The sequence below is a fragment of the Oncorhynchus clarkii genome, chromosome 6 (genome assembly GCF_045791955.1).
Source record: "Oncorhynchus clarkii lewisi isolate Uvic-CL-2024 chromosome 6, UVic_Ocla_1.0, whole genome shotgun sequence".
Lineage (NCBI taxonomy): Eukaryota > Metazoa > Chordata > Actinopteri > Salmoniformes > Salmonidae > Oncorhynchus > Oncorhynchus clarkii.
The window spans coordinates 48,563,955-48,588,439 of NC_092152.1; the positions used below are offsets into that span (position 1 = coordinate 48,563,955).

General features: G+C 40.3%; 1 protein-coding gene across 3 annotated transcripts in view; it reads right to left on the minus strand.

The window, feature by feature from the left end:
- The window catches only part of LOC139411245 (DEAD (Asp-Glu-Ala-Asp) box polypeptide 31), a 53,132-nt gene extending 29,204 nt beyond the window's left edge, over positions 1-23,928 (minus strand). The window contains exons 1-13 of one of the 3 annotated variants that reach the window (XM_071157281.1): positions 23,837-23,928; positions 23,365-23,496; positions 22,353-22,687; positions 21,976-22,051; positions 16,921-16,964; positions 11,359-11,429; positions 10,061-10,125; positions 9,311-9,355; positions 9,062-9,103; positions 8,720-8,784; positions 8,480-8,599; positions 8,270-8,376; positions 1,115-1,332 (exon numbers count right to left, since the gene is read on the minus strand). In XM_071157281.1, the coding sequence (XP_071013382.1) occupies positions 1,115-1,332; positions 8,270-8,376; positions 8,480-8,599; positions 8,720-8,784; positions 9,062-9,103; positions 9,311-9,355; positions 10,061-10,125; positions 11,359-11,429; positions 16,921-16,964; positions 21,976-22,051; positions 22,353-22,687; positions 23,365-23,466 (1,290 nt within the window). In that variant the 5' untranslated portion in view covers positions 23,467-23,496; positions 23,837-23,928. Of the gene's footprint in view, positions 1-1,114; positions 1,333-8,269; positions 8,377-8,479; positions 8,600-8,719; positions 8,785-9,061; positions 9,104-9,310; positions 9,356-10,060; positions 10,126-11,358; positions 11,430-16,920; positions 16,965-21,975; positions 22,052-22,352; positions 22,688-23,364; positions 23,497-23,753 lie in introns of all 3 variants that reach the window. The other 2 variants (XM_071157280.1, XM_071157282.1) reach the window with 2 other exon arrangements.
- Between the last annotated feature and the right edge of the window lie 557 nt (positions 23,929-24,485).

Below are 24,485 nucleotides of genomic sequence, written 5' to 3' on the forward strand. Positions count from 1 at the left end.
AGATCTGACGCTTATTTATCTGCCCTAACAGTGTTAAAAGGCTTGAAGGCAGGCGACATAGAAACGCATTGGGCTTATTTTGAACAGATTTTGGCGAGAGTGAAACCTCTCGCTTCGCCTCTTGCTCTCTAATACTAGGCATGCACACAAGGACCGGACAGTTTCCCTTACGAGCTTAATGGAAACATGCGCCAAAAGCAAGCCTATTGTCTTATCAGTCAAAATTGAATAGCCAATTATTGAACATGTAACTCCTGTAATGAAGCAGTAGCAAAAATATATATACAGTGTGTGTATATATATATATATATATATATATATATATATATATATATATATATATATATATATATATATAAAAAAGGAATTCAAACATTTGCCAAAATGCAATTCGAGGGAAAACACCACTTGAAACAGCACACCTAATGCGAGCGGTTCCATATGTGACAGAGGAAAATCTCTGTTAGAAACTTAGAAAGAGGGGTGCATAGTAAGTATAACAAGTAGGATGGTAATATGACTAAGATTGGGCCTTTGGCTTCTGGGAAACGAAAGTTATGAAAACCAATAGAACGGGAGAGAAACACGCAATTTAATTTAGAATCGTTGCACAGTGACTGGGCTTACGAAAAGCAAGTTCCACTCCACTGAGGATCTAATCTTACGCTGCCTGACATGTGGTAGGATATTCCACTCCTCAAACTAGGCTCTGTATGCTGTGCACGTGTCATAAGATGCATGACTAACGAAAATATACACGCGCCAATTCAATTCCACTTAATTATGCAAATTAGCCTGCAGACCAATAAGCACGACTGGTCAAATGTCATTTTCAGAAGCTAACCGATTAACATCCCTACTTAGTTTCCCAGAATGGTAAGACTAATTGAGCTCCCCGATTTAACACGAACAATAAGATAGGTTGATATTTGGGGGTTGGCTATCTGCATGTGGACTGTGCATTCTGGGAAGAAGTTTCTCCCAGGCACAGATGTAGGACCACCTTCACATCCCCCAAGCCTAATCTCAATCTTTAGTGAGAGAAAAACGAAAACTGACCCAAGATCAGATCAGCATCTAGGGAAAACTTCACCCAATACCAGACCCTGCTTACCTTGCACTTGGACAGGATGAAGGCTGCCAGGCAGACCAGCCTTAGTTTGCTGGGAACCACCACCATGTGCTGCTGCAGCCTCTCGGGAACAGCAAAGCGGTCTGACTTGCCCTGGACTGTGGTGGGGTCCGGAGTTAGATTGTTGATCCCCTCAGAGTTCTCTCCCACCTGGATGCTAACCGGCTCCTTCATGCTGATCGCAGCTAACCGGGATAAGCCTGCCAACACAACATTCATTAGAACAGTGAGATAAATCGAGACACAATCTCAATTTAATTTCATTTTAAATTCAGCCTGTAACAACAAAATGTGGAATAAGTGAAGGGGTATGAATACTGTCTGAAGGCACTGTACACACATCTCTATGCCAGGCACACAGTGTTAGTGGTGTCATACACTGTCTTGTAAAATATCATACAAAATGTACAATCCAAAGTCCATTGTCACTCCCTAAATATGTACAGTTGAAGTCGGAAGTTTACATACACTAAGGTTGAAGTCATTAAAACTTGTTTTTCAACCACTCCACACATTTCTCGTTAAAAAACTATAGTTTTGGCAAGTCGGTTAGGACATCTACTTTGTGCAAGACAAGTAAATTTTCCAACAATTGTTTACAGACAGATTATTTCGTTTATAATTCACTGTAACACAATTCCAGCGGTCAGTGTGCCTTTAAACAGCTTGGAAAATTCCATGGCTTTAGAAGCTTCTGATAGGCTGATTGACATCATTTGAGTCAATTGGAGGTGTACCTGTGGATGTATTTCAAGGCCTACCTTCAAACTCAGTGCCTCTGACATCATGTGAAAATCAAAAGAAATCAGCCAAGACTTCAGGGGGAAAAAAAAAAACTGTAGACTTCCACAAGTCTGGTTCATCCTTGGGAGCAATTTCCAAACGCCTGAAGGTACCACGTTCATCTGTACAAACAATAATACGCAAGTATAAACACCATGGGACCATGTAGCTGTCATAGCGCTCAGGAAGGAGACGCATTCTGTCTCCTAGAGATGAACGTACTTTGGTGCGAAAAGAGCAAATCAATCCCAGAACAACGGCAAAGGACCTTGTGAAGATGCTGAGGAAACAGGTACAAAAGTATCTATATCCACAGTAAAAACGAGTTCTATATCGACATAACCTGAAAGGCCGCTCAGCAAAGAAGAAGCCACTGCTCCAAAACCGTCATGAAAAAGCCAGACTACGGTGTGCAACTGCACATGGGGACAAAGATCGTACTTTTTGGAGAAATGTCCTCTGGTCTGATGAAACAAAAATAGAACTGTTTGGCCAAAATGACCATAGTTATATTTGGAGGAAAAAGGGGGAGGCTTGCAAGCCGAAAAACACTATCCCAACCGTGAAGCACGGGGGTGGCAGCATCATGTTGTGAGGGTGCTTTGCTGCAGAAGGGACTGGTGCACTTCAGAAAATAGATAGCTTCATGAGGAGGGAAAATTGTGGATATATTGAAGCAACATCTCAAGACATCAGTCAGGAAGTTAAATCTTGGTTGTAAATGGGTCTTCCAAATGGACAAGCATACTTCCAAAGTTATGGCAAAATGGCTTAAGGACCGCAAAGTCAAGGTGTTGGAGCGGCCATCACATAGCCCTGACCTCAATTCTACAGAAGATTTGTGGGCAGAAAGGAAAAAGCGTGTGTGAGCAAGGAGGCCTACTAACCTGACTCAGTTACACCAGCTTTGTCAGGAGGAATGGGCTAAATTCACCCAACTTATTGTCTGAAGCTTGTGGAAGGCTACCCAAAATGTTTGACCCAAGTTGAACTATTTGAAAAGGAAATGCTATTAAATACTAACTGAATGTATGTAAACTTCTGACCAACTGGGAATGTGATGAAAGAAATAAAAGCTGATAAATAATTCTCGCAACTATTATTCTGACATTTCACATTCATAAAATAAAGTGGTGATCCTAACTGACCTAAGACAGGGAATTTTTACTATGATTAAATGTCAGGAATTGTGAAAAACTGAGTTTAAATGTATTCGGCTACGGTGCATTTAAACTGTAAATGCCCCCAAAATATTTTTGGGGTCAGTATGGTGTGTGTGTATGTGACAGGTTAAAGGAAATATTCATAGCCTGTTATACATTAAAAAGTATTAGTAAGTTCATAGTATGTGAGGATCTTAAAACATCGAAGGTTAAAAAGATCATGCATTCAGTATTAGTTGATAGAGATTGATAATTCATATAATTGTGTTAAAGTTAAAATCCGTCAAGTGTACAAAGGGTACGAATTGTGAGAGGAATGTGTAAACGTTATATTGATTACTTTATTTTGTGGTGCCTAATGGAAGGGTAAAAATGTTAATCTGTGATCTCCTAAATGCTCTTAATCCATGAGCCTAAGATCGATTGCTCTGGTCTCCACCCAAGTTCCCGGGGAAATCGCAGTCTTTTCTCATTGCACTAAAAGTTATTATTGAGGAAACAAGACCGTATCACTCTCGTGATTATTTCTCCCCTTTTTCAGGGGCGTAACATGTAACCTTCATTTAACTAGGCAAGTCAGTTAAGAACAAACTCTTATTTACAATGACAGGCTACCCCGGCGACGCTGGGCCAATTGTGCACCGCCCTATGGGACTCCCAATCACAGCCGGATGTGATAGAGCCTGGATTCGAACCAGGGACTGTAGTTACGCCTCTTGCACTGAGATGCAGTGCCTTAGGCCTCTTTGTCCGTGTGTGTTAACTATTTAACTGTACTAGAATGCTTGAAAGGCCACAAAAATTTTTTATATTTGTTATTGGTAAAGTTTTTTTGGGCAAGGAAAATATCAGACATCGGTATCAGTCAAAAATGTCATATTGGTGCATCACTAGACAGTGCATGTTAGAGCAAAAACCAAGACATGAGGTCAAAGGAATTGTCAGTAGAGCTCCGAGACAGGATTGTGTCGAGGCACAGATCTGTGAAAGGGTACCAAAAAATGTCTGCAGCATTGAAGGTCCCCAAAAACACAGTGGCCTCCATCATTCTTAAATGGGAGAAGTTTGCAATAACCAAGACTCGTCCTAGAGCTGGCAGCCTGGCCAAACTGAGCAATCGGGGGAGAAGGGCCTTGGTCAGGGAGGTGACCAAGAACCTGATGGTCACTGACAGAGCTCTAGAGTTCCTCTGTGGAGATGGGAGAACCTTCCAGAAGGACAACCATCTCCACAGCACTCCACCAATCAGGCCTTTATGGTAGAGTGACCAGACAGAAGCAACTCCTCAATATAAGGCACATGACAGACCACTAGGAGTTTGTCAAAAGGCACCTAAAGGACTCACACCATGAGAAACAAGACTGTCTGGTCTGATGAAACCAGCTACTGAACTCTTTGAATGCCAAGCGTCACGTCTGGACGTAACCTGGCACCATCCCTACGGTGAAGCATGGTGGTGGCAGCATCATGCTGTGGGGATGTTTTTCAGCGGCAGGGACTGGTTGGCTAGTCAGGATCGAGGAAAAGATTAACCGAGCAAATTAGAGAGATACTTGATGAAAGCCTGCTCCAGAGCACTTAGGATCTCAGACTGGGGCAAAGGTTCACCTTCCAACAGGACAACGACCCTAACTAAGCACACAGCCAAGACAACGCAGGAGTGGCTTCGGGACAGGTCTCAATGTCCTTGAGCGGCCCAGCCAGAGCCTGATCAAACATCTCTGTAGAGACCTGAAAAGAGCTGTTCAGCAACGCTCCCCATCCAACCTGACAGAGCTTGAGAGGGTCTGCAGAGAACAATGGGAGAAACTCCAAATACAGGTGTGCCAAGCTTGTAGCGTCATAGCCAAGAAGAAGAGGCTGTAATCACTGCCAAAGGTGCTTCAACAAAGTACTGAGTAAAGGGACTGAATTCTTCTGTAAATGTGATCTATGTTTTTTTATGTATACATTTGTCAAATTTGACTCAGATGATGGGGTTAATCATGACATCTCGGATGACTATTCTTCTAATTCTGAGCCTCAATCTGAACCTACACCTTATTTTTTATACATTTGCAACAACGTATAAAAACTTGTTTTCGCTTTGTCATTATGGGGTAGTGTGTGTAGATTGATTAACCTTTCTGGCGCAGGGGTCCCGCTAGCAACCCACTTCGACAACATCCGGTGAAATTGCAGAGTGCCAAAACCAAAATACAGAAAACGTAATATTAAACCTTCATGATAATACAAGTGATAATACATGATTCTTTAGCTTAGAATCTTGGCAATCTAACCACCTTCAAAAAGGCTTTACGGCGAAAGCACAGCATTCGATTATCTGGTCAGCGCCCCACAACAGCATATTATCCAAACAAGCACAGGCGTCACAAAATCCCAAATAGCAACAAAATAAGTGACTTACCTTTGCAGATCTTCCTCTGATCACAATCACAAGAGTCCCAGGAACACAATGCATGGTTGTTTTGTTCGATAAATTCCTTATTTATATCCCAAATAGTCCGTTTAGTAGGTGTCATTGAGTTCAGTAATCCACCCGTTCAGAATGCAGACATACGAGTTCCAAAAGTTACCAGTAAAGTTCATCCAAACAAATCAAACAACGTTTCTAATTCATTATTAGGTACTCTATATCTAAATAAACGATAATACTTCATACTATTTCATACTTCATACTATAAACTATTTACTTTTATTTTACCCCTTTTTTCCCTCCCCAATTTCGTGGTATCCAATTGTTGTAGTAGCTACTATCTTGTCTCATCGCTACAACTCCCGTACGGGCTCGGGAGAGACGAAGGTTGAAAGTCATGCGTCCTCCGATACACAACCCAACCAGCCGTACTGCTTCTTAACACAGCGCGCATCCAACCCGGAAGCCAGCTGCACCAATGTGTCGGAGGGTACACCGTGCACCTGGCAACCTTGGTTAGCGCGCACTGCGCCCGGCCCGCCACAGGAGTCGCTGGTGAGCGATGAGACAAGGACATCCCTACCAACCAAGCCCTCCCTAACCCGGACGACGCTAGGCCAATTGTGCGTCGCCCCACGGACCTCCCGGTCGCGGCCGGTTACGACAGAGCCTGGGCGCGAACCCAGAGTCTCTGATGGCACAGCTGGTGCTGCAGTACAGCGCCCTTAACCACTGCGCCACCCGGGAGGCCCTGGAGCAAACTCCTTTCAATAGTAAAGGAAAAGAACGCAGCACGCTCCCTCGGTCACACGCGCAATGAGATTAAGTTCGCCATGGACTTCCTGAGAATAAACTATTCCTCGTTGTTTTTTCAGAATACAAGCCTGAAACCATGTATAAAGACTGTTGACATCTAGTGGAAGCCATAGGAACTGCAGTTTGGGAGGCAAAAGTCTTTGGTTTCAATAGCTTAAGCTTGGAATTGGCTGGCAGGTCAAAAGTAAAAAAATTGGTCCTCTGGTTTTCAACTGCCAAATCAGTTCTCTAAACTTTAGAGTGTTTTCTATCCAATACTACCATGCATATGCATATCCTAGCTTCTGGGCCTGAGTAACAGGCAGTTTACTTTGGACACCTCAGTCATGCGAAATTCCAAATACCCCTATCCCTAACAAGTTTTAAATGGTATTTTTCCTCAATTTTAGAATAAGGCTGTAATGTATGTGGAAAAAGTCAAGGGGTCTGAATACTTTCCAAATGCACTGTAGACATGCTCATGTTATTTACGTTAGTGCAGGGAGAGCTGCACACATAGGGACTTCCTACTAGGCCACACCGCCTCAGTGCCAACAGTATAACTCTGGTTCATCTGCACATGATTACTGCATTCGATCGCTGTAGGATCAGCAGAGGCATTCAGGGCAGTTAGATGGACATAAATTAAGTTACTCACATTGTGTCTACCAACGCCCATGGTATAATGTACATTTGCTGAAGCATTATGACAACTCAGCAACACAATGGTAGGGATTAACTGAGCTGGGCTTGGGTCATTGATAAGTCATTGAGTGCAAGTAATAAGGGACAAAATGCTAAACTTTTGACTGCTTTAATACACTATAAGTGAATTTGTCCAAATACGTTTTCCTTCTTCAATTGGGGGCACAAGATAATGCTTTAATTTCTAAACAGTAAAACAGATATTAAAATACCCTAAAATAAAAAAGGTGACATTCTATACTGTAGCCTAATTTGATCTCAAATCTAAAATGCTGAAGTATTGAGACAAATTTAAAAATGTTAGCTTTACTGTCTAAATATATATTGAGGGAAGTGTATGTTCTATTGGTCCACAAGAGAGCTGATATAGCAGCTGTCACACACTGACCAATCTGACTGGCCTGTTGCCTGCAGTCCCAGTTAGCTGGGACCAAACAGACCATATTAGGGAGGGACTAACGTGAACTTGTCCAAGAAAAAAATGTACATTTTTTTTGTTGCAAAACGTTACAGTGTGCACTAATGATTACACCCAAAGTAATGATGATGATGATTCCATGCCGTCCCTAGGAGGGGTGCGTCACTTGAGTGGGTTGAGTCACTGACATGATCTTCCTGTCTGGGTTGGTGCCCCCCTTGGGTTGTGCCGTGGCGGAGATCTTTGTGGGCTATACTCGGCCTTGTCTCGGGATGGTAGGTTGGTGGTTGAAGATATCCATCTAGTGGTGTGGGGGCTGTGCTTTGGCAAAGTGGGTGGGGTTGTATCCTGCCTGTATACAACTACTGTGATTATTATTATTTGACCATGCTGGTCATTTATGAACAGTTGAACATCTTCTGTTATAATCTCCACCCGACACAGCCATAAGAGGACTGGCCACCCCTCATAGCCTGGTTCCTGTCTAGGTTTTGGCCTTTCTAGGGAGTTTTTCCTAGCCACCGTGCTGCTACACCGGTATTGCTTGCTGTTTTGGGTTTTAGGCTGGGTTTCTGTACAGCACTTTTGAGATATCAGCTGATGTAAGAAGGGCTATATAAATAGATTTGATTCCGTGTGGCCCAGTTGGTAGATCATGATGCTTGCAACGCCAAGGTTGTGGGTTCGATTCCCACAAGTGACCAGTATGAAAAACGTATGCATGCACTACTGATAGTCGTTCTGGATAAGATGCTGCTAAATGACTAAAATGTCAAATGCAGTTCCTCCCCATTTCCTTCCATTTGGTGCCTAACAAACAGGACTCAGGTCTTATCCGAGACACTTGGGCAGCTTACCATCTGTAAGAGTAGCAGACAGGAGCACGTTCTGCCTGGGAGGTCCAGTGGCATTCAAGGAATTGAGGATCACTGTCAGGTCCTTCTCAAAGCCCAGGTCCAGAATCCTACACCCCGACAAACACAGAACCACTCATTCACCATAAAGCAAAGAGGTCAAAGAGTGTGAGTGAGTGCGTGAGTGAGTGAGGTGAGTGAGTGAGTGTGTACCGGTCAGCCTCGTCCAGGATGAGCCACCGGACAGCGCTGAAGGCTATGCTCAGCGTGTTCTTGATGTGGTCCACCAGTCGGCCTGGCGTGGTGATCAGAATGTTAATCCCTTTACGCAGCCTAAACAGACAGATAGGAATGTAAGCACAGCCTAGGTTGGATCCACTGACACCAATTATAGTGAAAGCTTCCCCCAATAACCAATATGCTACCAAAAGTCAATCAATGGGGGGAAAAAACCTGGCTTTCTCTGCCTTCCTCTTCTCCCCCCCCATCAGGACTCCAGGCACGATCCATGTGAAAGGCTGGCAAGAGGAGAGGGATGGGAATGAAGGTACAGTACAATAAGCAAACGAGCCCATCACATCCCAATGCTTTTCTGGCTGACTGTGGCTGTAGTGCTTTGCTGGGCAGAAAAACTAGGGATGCATCCCAAAAGGCACCCCTACCCCCTATATAGCGCTATACTCTGACCAGAGCCCTATGAAAAATGGTCAAAAGAAGTGCACTAAAAAGGGAATATGGTGTCATTTGGGTCTAGAAAAGGAATAGGGTGTCATTTGGGGCACAACCTTACTGTACCTTGAGGAGCTTCTGGAAGATCTGAAAGCTCTGCTGGGCCAGCTGAGGGGGGAACAAAAATCAAGAAGAAATCAAAGTGGTACCAACTCAAACTCAACATCCATTATGTGTGTATGCTTGTTGTACAAATGACAACTGCACAGTGACTCATTGTATAACACATGCACCCAGGTGAGAAGTTGGACAGGTTAGAAAAGTAAAGATGAACAACAAGTGGGAGAAAGAAAAGAGAAAATGACCTGGGCATACCTCTCTGGTGGGGACCACGATGACAGCAAGAGGCCCATCCCCTCTCTGGAGAAAGGATAACAGAAGGTTTAGGCACACGGATATAGGGTATCAACTCTGTAAACGTTTCAATTTTTCTCCAGAAATCCAAGATGAAGGATTACTGGGACATTCTCTCCTGATTTCATTAACCTTCTAATATAGACTTAAATACATACATCTCTCTATTTTGTGAAGTGCACCAGTCCCTCATGCAGCAAAGCACACCCACAACATGATGCTGCCAACACCGTGCTTCACGGTTGGGATGGTGTTCTTCAACTTGTAAGCCTCCCCATTTTCCTCCAAACATAACAATGGTCATTATGGCCAAACAGCTAGATTTTTGTATCCTCAGACCAGAGGACATTTCTCCAAAAAGTACAATCTTTGTCCCCATGTGCAGTTGCAAACCGTAGTCTGGTTTGGAAAAATGTATTGTGTCATGCACAAAGTAGATGGCCTAACCGACTTGCCAAAACTATGGTTTGTTAACAAGAAATTTGTGGAGTGGTTGAAAAACGAGTTTTAATAACTCCAACCTAAGTGTATGTAAACTTCCAGCTTCAACTGTATGCATGTATGTATATATCAACCCTACATGCACATGATCACACTATTCTTAGGAAATGAGCTGGTCATTCTCTGACATTAAAGCGGTTCCTGGATATCATGCAAATAATATGTTGACCTTTTTAAAATTAATTTTAATAAACAAATCAGTGTACTTGCCTTAATTTTTGGTTCCACTGCTTGTAAAGACTGAACAAGCGGTATCCCGTAAGCAAGAGTTTTACCTAGACATTCCAGTACAAAAAGGAAAACATTTCACTTGAGGACTATTCCTAACACAAAGCTCTAAAATTAAAAAGTATCTGCATCCTCTCCAAACAACGTTGCTGAATGATTTAATCTGTACAATGTATATAGAAGAAAAATATTCTCCCATTCCCCAAACAACTTGTATGGTAATTAGGCTTCTTCAGGAAAAGAACAGCGTACTCCGAAAGTATTCAGGCCCCCTCACTTTTTTCCCTACATTCTAAAATGTATTCAATAGTTTTTTCCCCCTCATCAATCTACACACAATACCCCATACTGACAAAGCAAAAACATGTTTAGAAATGTTTGCAAATGTATTACAAAAATAAACTGAAATATCATATTTACATAAGTATTCAAACCCATTACTCAGGACTTTGTTGATGCACCTTTGGCAGCGATTACAGCTTCAACTCTTCTTGGGTATGATGCTACAAACTTGGAACAACTGTATTTGGGGAGTATCTCCCATTTTTCTCTGCAGATCCTCTCAAGCTCTGTCAGGTTGGATGGGGAGCGTCATTGCAAAGCTATTTTCAGGTTTCTCCAGAGAAGTCTGGGTTCTGACTGGGCCACTCAAGGACGTTCAGAGACCTGTCCCGGAGCCACTCCTGCGTTGTCTTGGCTGTGTGCTTATGGTGAACCGAGTCTTGGTGGTTCCAAACTTCTTCCATTTAAGAATGATAGAGGCCACTGTTCTTGGGGACCTTCAATGCTGCAGACATTTTTTGGTACGCTTCCCCAGATCTGTGCCTCAACACAATCCTGTCTTGGAGCTCTAACAGACAATTCACTCGACCTCATGGCTTTTGTTTTAGCTCAACTATAGGACCTTATATGTGTGCCTTTCCAAATCGTGTCCAATCAATTGAAGTTACAACAGGTGGACTCCGATGAAGTTACAGAAACATCAAGGACGATCAGTGGAAACAGGACGCACCAAAGCTCAATTTCGAGTCTCATAGCAGAGTATGGATACTTGTGTTTTTTTACATTTGCAAAAATGTCCAAAAACCTTTATGGGGTTGTGTATGGATTGATGAGGGAAAAAATGTATTTAATCCATTTTAGAATAAGGCAGTAATAAGAGAATTTGGAAAAAGTCAAAGGATCTGAATACTTCCCAAATGCACTGTATGTGGAATATATAAAAATAATATGCAGTTAAACATCAAAAGGAAGCATAAAGAACTGGAAATGCATCCTACCCGATCCTGTTTGAGAGCGCACGACAGCGTCTTGACCAGACAAGAGGACAGGAATGGTCTCTTTCTGGACACTGCCGAGGAAAACAGCGTTAGTATACAGACTGTGCCGATTGATCTGTGAGCATCTTGAATGCTGAGGACAGTTGGCAGCTATGCATTCCAAATGGCACCCTATTCCCTATATTATAGTGCACTATAAAGTAAAGTATTTTCCACCATAATTTGCAAATAAATTCATAAAAAATCATACAATGTGATTTTCTGGATTTTTTTTCTCATTTTGTCTGTCATAGTTGAAGTGTACCTACGATGAAAATTACAGGCCTCTCATCTTTTTAAGTGGGAGAACTTGCACAATTGGTGGCTGACTAAATACCACCCCCCCCCACTGTACATACACACAAGTATACATACACATACCTATATAGATATACATACTTTAAGAATATACCTTTACTATTCCCCACAAACTCTACCACCCTTCCCCCAATTGGAGTAAACTAATAAAACACTTACGCTTCTACCTTCAGTTTAGACATCATTTACAAATTTTACAGACAATCTATTTTACAATAGTTATATTTTGTTTGTTTTTAGTCCTTCCTCCATTTCTGATGTCCATCCAGTTTGACTTTATTTGCTTTTTCGCAAAATTTCTGAACCTATATACATTTTACAGACCCCGTATGTTTTACATTGATTATCTTGTTATTAGTCCCACCCTTCAGCTCCATTCACCCCCTCCCATCTATCGCTCAACATGATCCATTTTGGATTTCTATTTGCCATATATTTTTCAACGGTGCTGTGATGCTTCACAAAAGTACTGAACCTTTCTATTCTCATAGCTTCTACAGATGTTAAATTAAAAATAAACATTTTTGCTAAAATAATAATATTATTGATTGCTTGACTATGGCTTTCGAAATCACCCAATATTGCCATCTGCAGCGTTAGTTCTAGGCAAATGTTGCAATTCTTCAGCCATTCCTGGACCTGTGACCAAAAACAAGCTAGATATGGACAATACCAAAATAAATGAGCTAATGACTGCCTCCTCACAGCAGAATCTGCAGAGCTGGGAAGATTGTATCCCCCAAGTATATAAGATTCTATTGGTTGCAAGAATTTTGTATAGTAATTTATATTGAAAAATGTGAAGTTTTGAACACGGCGTTGTTTTGCGTATCAATTCATAAACCATGTGCCATGGAGTGGAACTATTTTGCAATTTATATGGCACAGCTGTCAGTTTTTTGGTCCTTAAATGAAATTGGTAAATGTTTTTATTTATCACACTTTTGTTTAACCATTTATGTTCTTTAATACAGGGCCGACATACAAGTTCCTTACTTTTTTCCCCTTCTACTTGCCTCTTCCATTTTTGTGGTAATGCTGCAATTAATTGGTTGTAATTTTGGGTAGAGCAGACATTTCCATATGTCTGTTAGCTGCATGTTGTATTATTTGTTCTGTCTTTTCAGGTGGATTAAACTGAAATTGCAACCAACTGTTTAAGGCTTGTTTAAAAAAAATATATACAGTGCCTTGCGAAAGTATTCGGCCCCCTTGAACTTTGCGACCTTTTGCCACATTTCAGGCTTCAAACATAATAGTATAAAACTGTATTTTTTTGTGAAGAATCAACAACAAGTGGGAAACAATCATGAAGTGGAACGACATTTATTGGATATTTCAAACTTTTTTAACAAATCAAAAACTGAAAAATTGGGCGTGCAAAATTATTCAGCCCCTTTACTTTCAGTGCAGCAAACGCTCTCCTGAAGTTCAGTGAGGATCTCTGAATGATCCAATGTTGACCTAAATGACTAATGATGATAAATACAATCCACCTGTGTGTAATCAAGTCTCCGTATAAATGCACCTGCACTGTGATAGTCTCAGAGGTCCGTTAAAAGCGCAGAGAGCATCATGAAGAACAAGGAACACACCAGGCAGGTCCGAGATACTGTTGTGAAGAAGTTTAAAGCCGGATCTGGATACAAAAAGATTTCCCAAGCTTTGAACATCCCAGCACTGTGCAAGCGATAATATTGAAATGGAAGGAGTATCAGACCACTGCAAATCTACCAAGACCTGGCCGTCCCTCTAAACTTTCAGCTCATACAAGGAGAAGACTGATCAGAGATGCAGCCAAGAGGCCCATGATCACTCTGGATGAACTGCAGAGATCTACAGCTGAGGTGGGAGACTCTGTCCATAGGACAACAATCAGTCGTATATTGCACAAATCTGGCCTTTATGGAAGAGTGGCAAGAAGAAAGCCATTTCTTAAAGATATCCATAAAAAGTTTTGTTTAAAGTTTGCCACAAGCCACCTAGGAGACACACCAAACATGTGGAAGAAGGTGCTCTGGTCAGATGAAACCAAAATTGAACTTTTTGGCAACAATGCAAAACGTTACGTTTGGCGTAAAAGCACCACAGCTCATCACCCTGAACACACCATCCCCACTGTCAAACATGGTGGTGGCAGCATCATGGTTTGGGCCTGCTTTTCTTCAGCAGGGACAGGGAAGATGGTTAAAATTGATGGGAAGATGGATGGAGCCAAATACAGGACCATTCTGGAAGAAAACCTGATGGAGTCTGCAAAAGACCTGAGACTGGGACGGAGATTTGTCTTCCAACAAGACAATGATCCAAAACATAAAGCAAAATCTACAATGGAATGGTTAAAAAATAAACATATCCAGGTGTTAGAATGGCCAAGTCAAAGTCCAGACCTGAATCCAATCGAGAATCTGTGGAAAGAACTGAAAACTGCTGTTCACAAATGCACTCCATCCAACCTCACTGAGCTCGAGCTCTTTTGCAAGGAGGAACGGGAAAAAATGTCAGTCTCTCGATGTGCAAAACTGATAGAGACATACCCCAAGCGACTTACAGCTGTAATCGCAGCAAAAGGTGGCGCTACAAAGTATTAACTTAAGGGGGCTGAATAATTTTGCACGCCCAATTTTTTAGTTTTTGATTTGTTAAAAAAGTTTGAAATATCCAATAAATGTCGTTCCACTTCATGATTGTGTCCCACTTGTTGTTGATTCTTCACAAAAAAATACAGTTTTATATCTTTATGTTTGAAGCCTGAAATGTGGCAAAAGGTCGCAAAGTTCAAGGGGGCCGAATACTTTCGCAAGGCACTGTATATATATTTTGGAGATTATTTCCTTTTCAAACAACCGAAGTGAGCAGGTGTAATCTATAAATGAAAAAGGCCATTCTTGAACATAGGACGAGACATTCCTACCAATTTATTAGAGAACCCGTTTAGATTTAAGTATAACTTTTGTATGACTGATGCCTTTAGTGAGAGCTCTAACGCTTTAATATTGAATCATTTCAGCCCTCCCAATTCATATTCGGTATATAAATAGGCCCTTTTAATTTTGTCTGGCTTGCCGATTCCAAATAAAATTGAATCTTTTTTTTCCATATAATTTAAAAAGCAGGTCACTGGGTGTAGGAAAAACCATAAGCAAATAGGTAAACTGTGATATAACTAAAGAGTTAACCAGGGTGATTTTTCCACAAATAGACAGGTGTTTTCCTTTCCACGGAAGCAAGATCTTATCTATTTTTGATAACTTTCTATAAAAATTTATTGGGAGTGAGATAATTTCTTTCTTTTGGGATTTGTATACCGAGTACGTCCACATCTCCGTCAGACCATTTAATTGGTAAACTACGTGGTAATGTAAAATCAGCATTTTTTTGTGAACCAATACATAATATAGAACACATCATAATTTAGTTTTAATCCAGAGAGGATAGCAAAATATCTAGATCCTCTATGAGGCCGTGGATTCTAATTGTGGTTTTAAAATAAAACATGAACACGAACATGAACTTTCTGAGAAGTAGCCATTATGTACTATTTTACACCCAGGGTTACTATACATAACTTTAACCCATTTAATAAGAGATTCCCCAAAATTGAAATATTCTAAGCATTTATATATAAACTCCAGTCGTACTTTATCAAAAGCCTTTTCAAAATCAGCTATGAAAACCAGGCCTGGTGTCCCAGATATTTCATAGTGTTCTATTGTTTCCAGTACTTGTCTTATATTATCTCCAATGTATCGTCCATGTAAAAAACCTGTCTGATTAGGATGAACATCTGACAACACTTTTTTAATTCTATGGCCAAAGCATTTTGCTAGGATTTTTGCATCACAACACTGAAGTGTAAGAGGTCTCCAATTTTTTAAATGGACTGGATCTTTATATATACACCACTTGGGTCCCGTTTCAGAAATAATGATATCAGACCTTGTTGCGTGTCTGATAATCTACCATTTATATAGGAGTGGTTAAAACATGCTAATAATGGTCCTATGAGTATATAAAAAAACATTTGGTATACTTCCACTAGTATGCCATCCAGCCCTGCAGTTTTCCCAGACTTAAAGGCTTTAACTGCATCAAGAAGTTCCTGCTCTGTAATATGGCCTTCACATGAGTCTTTCTGTACAGATGTTAATTTTACATTATTATTAGGAAAAAAATCCATACAATTAGTTTCAGTTAGTGGAGATGGAGGAGACTGAAATGAAAACATATTCTTAAAAGTACTTTACTTCCTCCAAATATAATTCGGTGGAATAAATGTGATGCATGACTCCATCATTTGTAACAAGTTTCAATACATTTATTTCGGTAGCATTTCTATATTGAAGATTCAAAAATAATTTAGTGCTTTTTCCCCCATATTCCATCTAGTTCACTTTATTTTTATAATATATTACATTGGATCTTTCTTGAATAAGTTCCTCCATTTCTTTGTTTTTCCTCTAACTTATTCTGTGCCTCTACGGTACAGTTTTTATTGCTATCTAACTGTACTGTTAGTCCTTCAATATCCTTTGTTAATATGGACTCTTTTGATCTAAATTGCTTTTGTTTTATAGATGAGTACTGAATTGCATGGCCTCTAAAAGGCACATTTAAAAGTGTCCCATACAATAAGGGGATCTGCTGTACCTATGTTATGTCTGAAAAAGTTTTAAACTCTTCTGTCCTAGTTCTAAACAATTTATTATCAAGTAGGCTTTGATTAAATTTCCAATATCCTCACCCACGTGGAAATTCTGCAAGAGTAATATATATGCTAATTATGTGATGATCCGACTGCATTCTGTCCCCTATCAACAATTTAAAAAAATAAAAAAAAATTAAAAACTTTTGGTGCCAGAGAGAATGGCATAAGAAAGTAGTCAAGACGACTAGCTTGATTAAGCCTCCGCCATGTATGTCTCACTAGTTCAGGGTATTTAAGTCTCCATATATCCACTAATTCCAATATATCCATGACATTCATGATTTCCTTAAGAGCCCGAGGGTGATAGTTTGTAGTGCGATTTCCTTTCCGGTCCATAGAGGTATTTAAGACCGTATTCAAATCTCCCACCATAATAATAGAGTCTAGTGTTGCTTGTAGTTGATAAGTTCTTATATATATTTTCAAAGAAGCTTGGATCATCAATATTTGGAAGGCATAGGTTAATAAGCAAAGAAAACCACTAATGGAGGCTTTACCTGGTCATGGTGGTCACATTCAGCACTTTGGTCAGCGTCGCCACCTGATGAGGGAACCAACTCAGTTAGCCAACAAAGTCTCACAGGGCCACTGACTTATAAGACACATTGTAAAGGAGAATTATCATCTTGACAATGACTGTGGTCTAGACTCCAACTACGATGACCTGGGTCATATTCAAAAGTCACAAAAACAAAAGAAAACACACAACAGGGAGGGACTACCTGAACCTGTCCCGTGTCCAATCAGACATGCTTGTTGTTTTCTGTTGCAATAATGTTTTGCTACAGTGCACCCTACTGAATAAAACCCTAGAGAAAATATTTACTAACATTTAAAAGAAATTGGGACTAATGTTAAAAGAAAAAAAAAAGAATGGAAAAGCAATGTCTTTTTTTCCGTCAACAAAATTTAAAATCACAAAACAACCACTAACAGGTCCCAATCATCAAAGATACAGTACTACACAGATTGCATATATCCCCAAATCGCAGACATGCTTTTAACCCCACTTCCTCTTCTCCTCAGTGTCTTAAATGCAAAACTGAAACAGGCACCATAACACATTGTTTATGGTCATGTACCAAAATACAAAGATACTGAAAAGATTGACAAGATCCTAGGGGTTGATCTAGAATTGGACCCAGTTTCTTTACTGTTAGGTCTCCCTAGTAGGCATGTTACTTCTGTGGGTAAAAGGAGGCTTTACAACATCCTTACCTTCGCAGTGAGGAAAAACATCCTTTTACAGTGGATTAGTGATAAGGTTCCTTCTATTAAAGATTGGCATAAGATACTATTTTTATGGGTGCCTCTGGAATATCTGACATGTACATTGCATTCTAAAACAGACCAGTTCTACAAAGTATGGGAATCTTATCTAAATTACCTAGAACCTGAGGTATCAGCTATTATGCTGCAAGGATTCTCTTAGAATGGCGGGATCTATGTATTTCACAACTACACTGTACGTTCCATGTGTGGAACCTAACTTCTTGGTTTAAACTGAGCTTTTTTGTTTATTTTCTGTTTGTAAGTTTGTTTAAAATGTATGTATTGAGAGACGCAATGAGGATGGGGTGAGAGAAGCACCGAGCGGGAAGAAGAAAATGGTGTATGTATGTGTGTGTGTGTGTATCTATATATATATATATATATATCTATATACACACACGTAGGAGGTATGTGTAAGTTATTTTTATTTTTTTGCTTTTTGTTGCTTTGTCTGTTGTTGTATCTCTTAATATGGGTTAAAATTGTGAAATTCCAATAAAAAAATACTGTTACAAAAAAAAAAAAAAGATACAGTACTAGTCAAAAGTTTGGACACCTACTCATTCAAGATTCTTTATTTTTACATTGTAGAATAATAGTGAAGACATCAACATTATGAAATAACACAGAATAAATGTAGTAACCAACAAAAAAGTGTTCAGAATCTTCAAAGTAGCCACCCTTTGCCATTCTCTCAACCAGCTTCATGAGGTAGTCACCTGGAATGCATTTCAATTCACAGGTGTGCCTTGTTAAAAGTTTAAAGTGGAATTTCTTTCCTTCTTAATGTGTTTGAGCCATTCAGATGTGTTGTGACAAGGTAGGGGTGGTATACAGAAGATAGCCCTATTTGGTAAAAGACCTCAAATAAGCAAAGAGAAACGACAGTCCATCATTACTTTAAGACATGTTCAGTCAATACGGAAAATTTCAATTATGTTGAAAGTTCCTTCAAATGCAGTCGCAAAAACCACCAAGTGCTATTCTGAAACTGACTCCAATGAGGAGGAAAGGAGTCACAGGAAAGGAGGCATAAGGACATAAGACCTGTCGAAATCTGTCCTTTGGTCTGAGGAGTCCAAATTTGAAATGTTTGGTTCAAACAGCCGTGTCTTTGTGAGAAGCAGAGTAGATTAACTGATGATCTCCGCATGTGTGGTTCCCAATGTAAAGCATTGAGGTGGTCTTTGCTGGTGACACTATCAGTGATTCATTTAGAATTCAAGGCACAGTTAACCAGCATGGCTACCACAGCATTCTGCAGCAACACGCCATCATATCTGGTTTGCGCTTAATGGGTCTATAATTTGTTATTCAACAGGAAAATGAACCAACACTCCTCCAGACTGTGTAAGGGTTATATGACCAAGAAGGAGAATGGTGGAGTACTGTATCACATGACCGGGCCTCCACAATCACCCGACCTCAACCCAATTGAGATGGTTTGGGATGAGTTGGATGGCAGAGTGAAAGAAAAGCAGCCAACAAGTGCTCAGCATACGTGGGAACTCCTTCAAGACTGTTTGAAAAGCATTCCTCATGAAGCTGGTTGAGAGAATGCCAAGAGTGTGCAAAGCTGTCATCAAGGCAAGGGGTAACTACTTTGAAGAATCTCAAAAATAAAATATTAAGATTAGTTTAACACTTTTTGGGTAACTACATCATTCCATACGTGTTATTTCATAATTGGTGTCTTCACAATTTTTCTACAATGTAGAAAATAGCAAAAATAAAAGATAAGACCTTGAATATATATATATATATGCACACACACACAGTTGAAGTCAGAACTTAACATACACCTTAGCCAAATAGATTTAAACTCAGTTTTTCACAATTCCTGACATTTAATCATAGTAAAAATTCTCTGTCTTGGGTCAGTGAAAATCACCACAGTTTAAGAATGTGAAATGTCAAAATAATAGTAGAGAATTATTTATTTCAGATTGTAATTCTTTCATCACATTCCCAGCGGGTCAGAAATGTACATACACTCAATTAGTATTTGGTAGCACTGCCTTTAAATTGTTTAACTTGGGTCAAACGGTTTTGGTAGCCTTCCACACGCTTCCCACAATAAGTTGGGTGAATTTTGGCCCATTCCTCCTGACAGAGCTGGTGTAACTGAGTCAGGTTTGTAAGCCTCCTTGCTCGCACACGCCTTTTCAGTTCTGCCCACACATTTTCTATGGAATTGAGGTCAGGACTAGTACCTTGACTTTGCTGTCCTTAATCCATTTTGCCACAACTTTGGAAGTATGCTTGGAGTCATTGTCCATTTGGAAGACCCAATTGTGACCAAGCTTTAACTTGCTGTTTGATGTCTTGAGATGTTGCTTCAATATATCCACATCATTTACCTACCTCATGAAGCCATCTATTTTGACGCGCACCAGTCCTTCCTGCAGCAAAGAAACCCCACAACATGATGCTGCCACCCCCGTGATTCACGGTTGGGGTGGTGTTCTTCGGCTTGCAAGCCTCCCCCTTTTTCCTCCAAACATAACAATGGTCATTATGGCCAAACAATTCTATTTTTGTTTAATCAGACCAGAGGACATTTCTCCAAAAAGTACAATATTTGTCCCCATGTACAGTTGCAAACCGTAATCTGTTTTTTTTATGGACGTTTTGGAGCAGTGGCTTCTTCCTTACGGAGCGGCCTTTCAGGTTACATCGAATATAGGACTAGTTTTACTGTGGATATAGACACTTTTGTACCTGTTTCCTCAGCATCTCACAAGGTCCTTTGCTGTTGTTCTGAGATTGATTTGCACTTTCCGCACCAAAGTACATTCCTCTCTATGGGACAGAACGCGTCTCCTTCCTGAGCGGGATGACGGCTGTGTGGTCCCATGGTGTTTATACTTGTGTACTATTGTTTGTACAGATGAACGTGGTACCTTCAGGAATTTGGAAATTGCTCCCAAGGATGAACCAGACTTGAGGTCTACAATTTTTTTCTGAGGTCTTGGCTGATTTCTTTTGATTTTCCCATGATGTCAAGCAAAGAGGCATTGCGTTTGAAGGTAGGCCTTAAAATACATCCACAGGTACACCTCCAAATTACTCACAAATTATGTCAATTAGCCTATCAGAAGCTTCTAAAGCCATGACATAATTTTCTGGAATTTTTCAAGCTGGTTAAAGGCACAGTCAACTTAGTGTATGTAAACTTCTGACCGACTGGAATTATGATACAGTGTATTATAAGTAAAATAATCTGTCTGTAAACAATTGTTGGAAAAATGACTTGTGTCATGCACAAAGTAGATGTCCTAAACTATAGTTTGTTAACAAGAAATTTGTGGAGTAGTTGAAGAATGAGTTTTAATGACTGCAACCTAAGTGATTTGCCAAGGATATAAAGCGCTCAGCAAGTCATCGTTGTTAAGTTGAAAAAAAATGGCAGAGAAATGCAAGTGACAGCAGCTGATGTGCTATGCTTTAAGCTGACCCAACGTTATGTAGCGATTAGTGCTTTGGAAACATACTAAAGTACTGACTAACTGCTGCATATATGTTGAACTTCATCAGCAAGCTGTCAAACAGTGCTGTGCCCAACAATTTTTTTTATTACCTTTATTTAACTAGGCAAGTCAGTTAAGAACAAATTCTTATTTTCAATGACGGCCTAGGAACGAACAGTGGGTTAACTGCCTGTTCAGGGGGAGAACGACAGATTTGTACCTTGTCAGCTCGGGGGTTTGAACTTGCAATGCTCTAACCACTAGGCTACCCTGCCGCCCCCGTCCTTTGCTAGCTATCTAAAATCCCATCCATGTGTTTGTCAGTGAAGCTAGCTAGCAGCAGGCATGCTACAACAAGCTAAATCAGTTGATGAAATCCCTGGAGACCGATATACTTGCACATAATTTGGGCAGGAGAAAGATAAATGTTGTTTTTACAACTTTCTCAACACCTTTCGCCTGTTCCAGTGCCCGTGTTCAATAGCGAATGAGTCATGCACTAGACCAGTTGAGACCATGCTCGCAAATAGATTTTGAAATATTGATAAGTGGCAGTTGGGACGTAGAGCATGCATCGCCTCAATGTTGATTTTGGCCAAAATAATTTCAGACTCGAGTGTTCACGATCGAACACAACAGCAAGAGGCCACTCAATAATGGGCTTAGGGCCCAAGCATTCGATTTATGATTCAGCCTATGACTGCGGTAGATAGTATTTCATTGCACCCTAGCAGTCATAGGCAATAGGACCATATTCTGCATTATGAATTCATGTTTTCCCTTTGTCACATCCCTAGTTTAGGTGCTCACCAGGTGGGGGTGAAGGTCCAGCTCCGCAAATGAGTCACTGGTGAAGACTTTCTCCTTCAGCTGGGTCACAGCAGGCCTGCAGTCACAGCCAGTGAAGGGGTTAATACTAACCAAACAACATTTCACTAAACAGGAGTAACAAACCCTCTAACCCTACACCCAAGCTTGTTTTTTCTTAGACTGTACTACCATCATGATAAATAATTGTATTTGTAGTAAGTCTTGGACCTTATACATGTTTTCAGCATACCATTAGTGGTGTATAGAAAGTAGACTATTTGAATAAAGGCTTGATTCAAGATCGAAACCACATAGGTCAACAGCCAGGTGCAACATTACCAACTCAACACCCTCCCATCGTCATTGAAAGAACTTACCTGTGGACGTCTGGGATATCTGGGTTATTTCTAAAGAGGGATGAAGTCTTTATGAACACACTGTCCTCTCCTCCTTTGTGTTCCCCAACATGTTTACTTTTTGGAGTCATTTTTGTCTGGGCTTTGAATCTCTGGGCAGGTTTTAGGGTCTCAGGGGACAAGGCTTTGGCTGCATCCTTTGGTGCTGGCTTTCGGACAGGGCTTTTATGGGTTGGTACATCCTCTTCTTCCATGTCCTCGGTGGGCTGTTGGTCCTTGGTCTTAGGCCCATTGAACTGTTGTTTATTAGGTAACTCTTTCTGTATTCCTGAGTATTTTCGTTTCTGTGCTTTTTTCTGGAAATTAAAACAAAAACATGTAATATCTATTCAGAGATGAACTGAGAACATGGTAACAAAAGGAGTTAGGTAGTTTGCAAGTGCTGTGCTGACAATGATTGGTTAACCTTGCCGGATTCAGTGGGGTTGGGTTAAATGTGGTAGACACATTTCAGTTTAAGGAATTCAGTTGTACAACTGACTAGTTATCCCGCTTTCCCAAGTACCTCAACTCCACAATGATTTCATTCATGGAGTTGAGAGCAGACTAATTATAAAAATAAAAACTGACTCGCTATGCAGTCGATATTTTCAAAATGTAAACCCTTATCATGTTCTTATGTTTGACTGTTGCTTAATGCCACCGTTTGCTGAAACCATACTTTATAATAAAACGTTAATCAAATATAACCTCAGCGGGAATGTTCATTCATGTGCCAATTTAATCTCAACAAGTAAACAGTCGGTTGTTGTATTTGATTCACGTTTTATTAAAAAAAGTATGACTTCAGAAAACAAATAAAGGCACACAGAGGAAAACATAGGTACACTGTATGAGCAACTGCATAGCGAGGTTAATTTTAAAAAAAACTATAGTTTGTACTCAACTCCGTGAATAAAATCACCGTGGAGTTGAGGTACATGGCAAAGATCTAACAAAACTCGTGACATTGTTGTGACCAGAGTTTACCTACCAAAGCCCATTTCTCCTGAGACGTTGGTCTCTGATAACTCTTCGAGTGACATGCTGGAGCTGAGTCAGACGAGAAGTTCAACATCAACGTATCCTCTGCCATGGTGACTGGTGGGATGCGATACACGTCTCTCTGCAACACACACAACAAATGATCCCATAGCTAGCTAGTTGTACATGTCTGCTACAGCTAAATGTAACATTATGACATCATGTGAATGTAAAGTTAATCCAAATGTGTCAGTCCTAGGCATTACATGTTACCTTTACCAGTCTAGTGCTATGATCTGAGGCACCGATTCACACGTGTGTGCAGTTGGCTAACTTAGCTAGCTAGCTAGCTATTGATTTAACTAGCTAGACATTGAAAACGTGTACTGCTAACGTTACCCTGAAAGTCACCAGTCTTCCCCCTCCAAGTTGGTCTCACAAATAATATAGTGCTGCAATTAGTCGACTGAATTTAAATTTACCCACAACAAGTCCAAAAAACGTTTTTGTTGTTTTTAGATCAAGCATGGATGTCCTGGATTTGGGTAACTTCCCTTTCCAACGTCACTTCCTTGGGCGTTCCCTTCTGTTCAAGCGCATCGATTTTGACAAAAAGCTAGACGGGACCACATGTCTAGAGGGGATACAGCTTTTGTCAAATTGACATCAAAAGTTGATAAACAAATAAAATAGCTAACCCAAACCCTTTTCCTAACATTAACCTAATTATCCTAACCTTTTGCATAAGTTATCCTAAACCTGCTACTAACCAATCAGTATAAAATCTAATGAAGAATTTTTAAAAACTGCTTTACCCACCTGTATTCTGGCTCTGGCCCAACCAATACCATCTGGAGTAGCCAAAAAGAAATGTGATTAAAATGTTTTTCTTTACATTTTCAAACAATCCATTTATATTTTGCAATGGGGCTATACATTTGGGTGAGTTTTTTTTCTCGCCCGAGTAGCCTCGTTTCGCTGCAAAAAAATTAAATTAAACCATCGATGGCCTTGTCAAATAATTAACATCCAATCACATTAACCATTACTCTCTCGCGGGAATTCCACTAACGGTCCATATGTAGCCAAACGTAGCTGATGCTCATGTTGGTGTCTGTACTGATGGTGCAA